The 7,002-nt window shown below is 47.2% G+C and overlaps 1 protein-coding gene across 1 annotated transcript in view; it reads right to left on the bottom strand.

Annotated features, from left to right (window-relative positions):
• The window catches only part of CDK5RAP3 (CDK5 regulatory subunit associated protein 3), a 35,582-nt gene extending 28,655 nt beyond the window's left edge, over positions 1 to 6,927 (bottom strand). Inside the window, exons 1-5 of the mRNA XM_060255914.1 lie at positions 6,840 to 6,927; positions 5,136 to 5,181; positions 4,798 to 4,929; positions 4,526 to 4,626; positions 4,404 to 4,452 (exon numbers count right to left, since the gene is read on the bottom strand). Coding sequence (XP_060111897.1) covers positions 4,404 to 4,452; positions 4,526 to 4,626; positions 4,798 to 4,929; positions 5,136 to 5,181; positions 6,840 to 6,845 — 334 coding nt within the window. The 5' untranslated portion in view covers positions 6,846 to 6,927. The remainder of the gene's footprint in view (positions 1 to 4,403; positions 4,453 to 4,525; positions 4,627 to 4,797; positions 4,930 to 5,135; positions 5,182 to 6,839) is intronic.
• Positions 6,928 to 7,002: the final 75 nt, after the last annotated feature.

Below are 7,002 nucleotides of genomic sequence, written 5' to 3' on the forward strand. Positions count from 1 at the left end.
AACTCGAAAACCTGCCAACAGGTCACTCAGATCGCATCATGTCCATGCGCCTCCCACTTCAAAACAAGCAGCATGCAACACTCTTCAGTGTGTATGCCCCAACCCTTCAAGCAGATCCTGCAGAAAAGAACAAGTTCTATGCTGATCTACGCAACCTCGTACGGAAGACCCCTACAGAGGACAAGGTGATCATCCTTGGCGACTTCAATGCCAGAGTAGGTAAAGACTCGGAAGCCTGGAAAGGAGTACTTGGCAAACACGGCATTGGCAACTGCAATGACAACGGCGCCTCCTACTAGAATTCTGCATGGAGCACCAGCTCACCATCACCAACACTATCTTCCAGCAGAAGAACAGTCTGAAGACAACCTGGATGCACCCACGGTCCAAGCATTGGCACCTTATCGACTACATTCTGGTGCGCCAGAGAGACCTTCGAGATGTCTTACACACCCGAGTAATGCCCAGCGCAGAATGTCATACGGATCATCGTCTTGTACGCTGCAATCTCCGTCTTCACTTTAAACCCACACCCAGGAGAGGAGGTATCCCTCGGAGGAAGTTTCAGGTTGGCAGCCTCCAGTCAGCTGAAGTTAAAGCTGCCTTCCAGGCAAAACTCCAGTCAAGAATTGAGGACCCCAGTTGCCCCACAGACCCTTCTCCAGAAGCACTCTGGGAACACCTAAAAACTACTGTCCTGCAGATCTCTGAAGAAGTCCTCGGGTTCTCCACAAGGAAGAACAAGGACTGGTTTGATGAGAACAATCAAGAGATCCAAGAATTACTGGCAAAAAAGAGATCTGCCTACCAAGCACATCTTGCTCAGCCCTCCTGTCCTGGGAAAAAAGCAACCTTTCGCGCTGCACGTAGCAACCTCCAGCGCAAGCTTCGAGACATTCAGAACGAGTGGTGGACCAAGCTTGCAGAGAGAACCCAGCTGTGTGCAGACACTGGTGATTTAAGAGGGTTCTACGAAGCCCTGAAGGCAGTATATGGTCCATCATATCAGGCTCAGAGTCCCTTGCATAGTGCAGACGGCCAAGTGCTCCTCACAGACAAGGCATCCATACTGAACCGGTGGTCGGAGTATTTTCAGGTTCTCTTCAGTGCCAACCGTGTAGTTCAAGATTCAGCAATCCACCTCACCCCACTTCAACCGGTGAAAACAGAGTTGGATGAGATCCCCACCCTAGAAGAGACTGTTAAAGCCATCAAGCAACTGAAAAGTGGCAAGGCAGCGGGAGTTGATGGAATTCCACCAGAGATCTGGAAGCATGGGGGCACAGTACTACATAGCTCACTTCACAAAGTACTTGTCACCTGCTGGGAACAAGGCAAATTACCACAGGACTTTCGCGATGCAATCATCATCACCCTATACAAGAACAAAGGGGAAAAGTCAGACTGCTCCAACTACCGGGGGATAACCCTGCTCTCCATCGCAGGCAAAATCCTTGCCAGAATACTCCTGAACAGACTGGTGCCCGCCATTGCAGAAGAACTCCTCCCAGAGAGCCAGTGCGGCTTCAGAGCTAACAGGAGCACCACCGACATGGTATTTGTTCTCAGGCAGCTCCAAGAGAAATGCAGGGAACAGAACAAGGCTCTGTATGTGACTTTTGTCGACCTTACCAAAGCTTTCGATACCGTTAGCAGGAAAGGCCTGTGGCAAATCTTGGAATGTTTAGGATGTCCCCTAAGGTTCCTCAGCATGATCATCCAGCTACACGAAGACCAGCGAGGCCAAGTCAGACACTGCAACGACCTCTCAGAGCGCTTCCCAATAGGCACAGGTGTAAAGCAAGGCTGCGTTCTCGCGCCAACTCTCTTTACGATCTTCTTTAGCATGATGCTTCAAAGAGCCGCAGTAGATCTAGATGACGACGACGGTGTATACATCCGCTATCGCACCGATGGCAGCCTGTTCAACCTGAGGCGACTAAAGGCACACTCCAAGACAATGGAAAAACTCATCCGAGAGCTACTGTTTGCTGATGATGCTGCACTCGTCTCCCACTCGGTATCAGCTCTGCAGCATATGACGTCCTGCTTTGCAGAGGCTGCCAAGCTATTCGGCCTAGAAGTTAGTCTGAAGAAGACAGAAGTTCTCCACCAGCCTGCACCCCAGGAAGATTATCACCCCCCCTGCATCACTGTGGGTGAATCAGTTCTGAAGACAGTCCAGCAGTTCAGCTACCTGGGGTGCATCATCTCCTCAGATGCCAAGATCGACAAGGAGATTGACAACAGGCTGGCAAAGGCAAACCGTGCATTTGGCCGACTGCACAAAAGAGTGTGGAGCAACAAGCATCTGAAAAAAGGCACAAAGATCAATGTTTACAAAGCGGTTGTGATGACAACCCTCATCTACGGCTCCGAATCGTGGGTTTTATACCGTCATCACCTGCGACTCCTTGAGCGCTTTCATCAGCGCTGCCTTCGCACCATCCTCAACATCCACTGGAGTGACTTTGTGACCAACACTGAAGTCCTCAAGCGGGCGGAGGTTACCAGCATTGAGGCACTGCTGTTGAAGACGCAGCTGCGCTGGGCAGGGCATATTTCTAGGATGGAAAACCACCGCCTTCCCAAGATTGCCTTGTATGGCGAACTCTCCACCGGTCATCGAAATAGAGGGGCACCGAAGAAGAGGTACAAGGACTCCTTGAAGAAATCCCTTAGCACCTGTCACATCAACCATCACCAGTGGTCTGACCTAGCCTCAGATCGCAAAGCATGGAGGCACACCATCCACCAGGCTGTCTCTTCCTTTGAGAACGCACGCATAGCTGGTCTTGAGGACAAAAGGAGATTGAGGAAGAATCGCACTGCTACAGGACCAACCCTAAATCAGACTTTTCCCTGCAGCCGCTGTGGCCGGACCTGCCTGTCCCACATTGGTCTTGTCAGCCACCAGCGAGCCTGCAGCAAACGTGGACTATTGAACCCTTCTTAAATCTTCGTTCGCGAAGCCAAGCCGAGAGACTGTAACAGAGAAGCTGTATTTACCATGCATGGACATGTTGGAATTGTTTGCTGTCTCTAGAAGAGACTGGATGTGGACTAACTTGTCCGCTCGTGCCAGGCACTTCTGTCACTGGAATAAAATGCTCCTGCCTCTCCCCTCCCACTGCAGCCCCTTGTGTCTCCCCAAAATGGTGCTCCTTGGAGATGAGAGATCCTCAGGAACAGCATCGGAGGCAAATTGGCTGGCTTGGCTTGGAGAAGAACCAGTTTGGTATAGATAAGTGCCCAGACTCTTATCTGGGAAAACCAGGGTTGATTCTCCACTCCTCCACATGCACCTGCTGATGTGACCTTGAGTCAGTCATAAGTTTTCACAGAGCCGTTCCTCTCAAGAGCAGTTTCTGTTAGAGCTCTCTCAATTCCACCCATGTCACAGGGTGTCTGTTGTGGGGAGGGGAAGGGAAAGGAAATTGTAAGCCGCTTTGAGACTTCTTCGAGTAGTGAAGAATGGGGTATAAATCCAATCTCTTCTTCTAAAGAGAGAAATGCCCTCTTCAAGCCAGTCAATGGGGTATTGCAGGCTTTGAGGGCCACATAATATGTATGCAAGAGCCACGTGTGGCTCCCAAGCCAGTTTGGCTACGCCTGGACTGATCTATGCATTCCGTGTGTCCTTACCACAGATCTTGGCTGCAATTACGAAACAGTGGCTTGCCATGCAAAGAGGAGTTGGTTTTTATACCCCACCTTTCACTACCCAAAGGTGTATCAAAAGTGGCTTACATTTGCCTTACCTTCCTTTCCTCATAATAGACCCATAGTGCGGGAGGTGGGGCTGAGAGAGCTTTTGAGAGAACAGCTCTGAGAGAAGTCTGACTAACCCAAGGTCACCCAGCTGGCCGCATATGGAGGAGTAGGGAACCAAACCCGGTTCTCCAGATTAGAATCTGCCACTCTTAACCACTACAGCAAGCTGGTGTGAACCTTTCCCATGCGTGAACACTTCCCACACCAGTGATAGGTGCTTTAAGGAATGTAAGCAAGCTACAGCATACAATTGGTTCAGCATGTGGAAGCAACTTCCCATGACCATCACTGATCTTCCCATTTATTTGTCTATCTGTGTTTTGCTATATTTATCACACACACATTTTTTTAAACTCCATTTTAGTCTCTTGACTGTTCACCACCTTGGGGCCAGTGAACTGGGAGCAAGAGCGGTGTAAAAATGTTTATGTTAAAAATGATACAAATAATGCTAGTACTAATACTTGGCTATATGAAGTCTTGGTCTGATCATGCAAGGAGTCTTGGAGCTGAAAACGCTTCAGCTGCAGAGTTCACAGAGTTCTACTTGCAAAAACCTTTGCAAGAAACATCTCTGTTCTCGCTACCGTTACGGCATGTCTCCCCATCACATCCGGAAGGTGCCTTACCCAAGTAAGTGTTCTCTTTTTCATAAAGCAACACAACTTCTTGCCAGTCCTGCAAAAAGAAAGAGATGATGAGAATACCACAGCAACAACCAAAATGCACCTTCCTTTCCACAGTCACTCACCTTCATCCGCTGAGAAGAGTAACGTCCAAATATGTTTTTCGTGGAGGCCTCAGTCCCTTTAAGGAGCTCCACAATCCTCAGGCAGTGAAAATAGTGAATATCTGGAATCAAAGAGAGAGAAAACTGTTAGATTCTGATCACCCATGTGTGAATCCCATTCTCTTCTCCCTGTCTAAAACGGGAAAATCCCAGGGACTTGGTGAACTTGGAACCTAGAAACCCAATGTGGAATGTTTTATCCTCAACAAAGTCTTGCTTCCACAAAGACTTACAGGAACCAGCAAGAAGTCTTTTGATCTCCTCATTCTCTGGCATGTCTTGGATGGCCACGGCAATCTTCTCTCGGACGGTGCGGACTTGGCCCTGCCATTTCAGACTGCAGTGTCGCCTGTCTACCAGCCAGTCTGCAGAAGGAAAGTAGTTATGTTAAAATATGGTGCCAGGGAGACACATTTCCTATCCAAGGCAATATGTACAATGCAAGGGGAAGGCAATTCATTTTTTTCACAATAAAGGGGCATCACTTTAAAATAAAAAGTCTACTTTTAAAATAACTGGCAAAACCACCCTTTCTTCCCAACTGGTGGGGAAAACCAAGAAAGGTACCTACCAAGTAGCTTGCTAGTCTGTATGTCAATTGGCAAATTGCGATAGTCCTGTCGAAAAATAAATTATGTTGTGTGACAAAGAGAAAATGACTGCCTCCCTCCACTGACCCCAAAAGATTTATTGATTTATGAAATGATTTATTGGATTCCCATAACATCATGGCAGAGTAGAGATGGCAGCGGTATTAAGGACACAGCCAAGTAACCTTTTACAGTAAGGCAAAATACAATCCAGGGATACCTTAAATACTAACAATACTTTATTTCAATATGAGATTTCATGAGTTACAGCCCACACACAAACACTCATAGCAAAATAAATTTCATTAGTCTTTGCCACTGAACAGCTACCCCATTGCAATCACAATAAGATACCAACTAAAATATGATACTGAACTAAAATTACTATGTATCTCCTAAGTGCCACCTTCAGTGTAAGCTGACAAGACAACATCTGCCAAAACGGACACTGTAAATATTTGTCTATATTCAACCACAGAAAGATGAGAAAAATTAATATATTGGTGAATCTGACTGAACTGACACCTCAGAATGGAGGCAGAACTTCTGGTATGTAGTGCCCTGAAAAATTACATTTTGATTGGTCAAAATCAACAGCCTGAATTAGATTCTATCAACCCTTGCCATCTGGAACTTCTCCAGATTTTACTCCCTCCCCAGTTTATTATAAAAGTCAGATAAACAAAAATAGGTGAGTTGTCATGAATACTCTCAAGTTCACCAACGCATATAAACAATTCTCCATGGCAGACATGTCCACAAAGAATTCTGTATCATCGGGAAGGAAGCCACATCTGGATATGCACATTTGACTGTAAGTTTACAGTTAACACCAAAAGTCATCCACCAGGGTGAAGTATTAGTTGTGTTGGAAGTATGATCCCACAATGGATGGAAACTCACTGGGTGACCTTTGGCCATTAACTCACTCTCTATTTAACCTACATCACGGGGTGGTTGTTTCAAGGAGAACGATGCTGGAAGTCTCTTTGGGCCCCCACTGGGGAGAAAAAGAGGATATTGAAATCCGCAGAAAATATTCATCCTACACATCTGACAAAGCAAGCTGTAGCTCACAAAAACCACAAGAAAGTTTCAGAACAAACTTTGAGTCCAGTGACACCTTTAAAACCAACAAAGATTTATTCAAGATACAGTATAATCTTTTGTGTGCAAGCACATTTCTTCAGATACAATGAAATAGACTTCCTTCAACCGTTAAATACTGGAAAGGGGGGGCGGAGTAAAGTTTGTTAGCCTTCAACTTGCCGCTGGACTCATCGTTTTTACTCTTTCTGAAGTGGCTTGAGACAAGACGCAGCTCTACGGCTCCCTGAAGACACTTTTGAAAGTAAAGTGGGCACTCTGAGCTGGTGCAGAGTGCCGCAATCAGCACGTGCCTAGAGGCACATTCTTTTCCCTCCTCCAAAACCACCACCTGGCCTAACAATAGGTGGAAGGCCTTCCAAGGCAAAAGGTGTGCCTTTGGTTTCAGGAAACTAAGGTCTGGGGAGTTGGGAGGTCGTGGCTGTGCCCTGCAAAAGGGAATCTCCTAGGAAGGGAAGAGCCAAGAAGCTCCGGGCCTAAGAAGGAAAAAGAATCCTAGCAACCAAAGGGAAAGGATATTGCCTAGCAACGCGAGGGGTCCACACCCTCCCCTCCTATTTTTAAAAAATCTCGCCCACCTGCATGGTCTCTATCGCGTCCGGCGGCAAAAAGAACTCATCATCACTTTGGGGTCCCGCCCCCTCTCATAGTTAGCCAATCATCGGAAACGCAGGTTCGAGGACGTCTCTCCGCAGCCATTCAGGAACAGGCTGTGTTCTGTCCAATGCCCGCCCGTTTTAC

The sequence above is a fragment of the Heteronotia binoei genome, chromosome 15, assembly GCF_032191835.1.
Source record: "Heteronotia binoei isolate CCM8104 ecotype False Entrance Well chromosome 15, APGP_CSIRO_Hbin_v1, whole genome shotgun sequence".
NCBI lineage: Eukaryota > Metazoa > Chordata > Lepidosauria > Squamata > Gekkonidae > Heteronotia > Heteronotia binoei.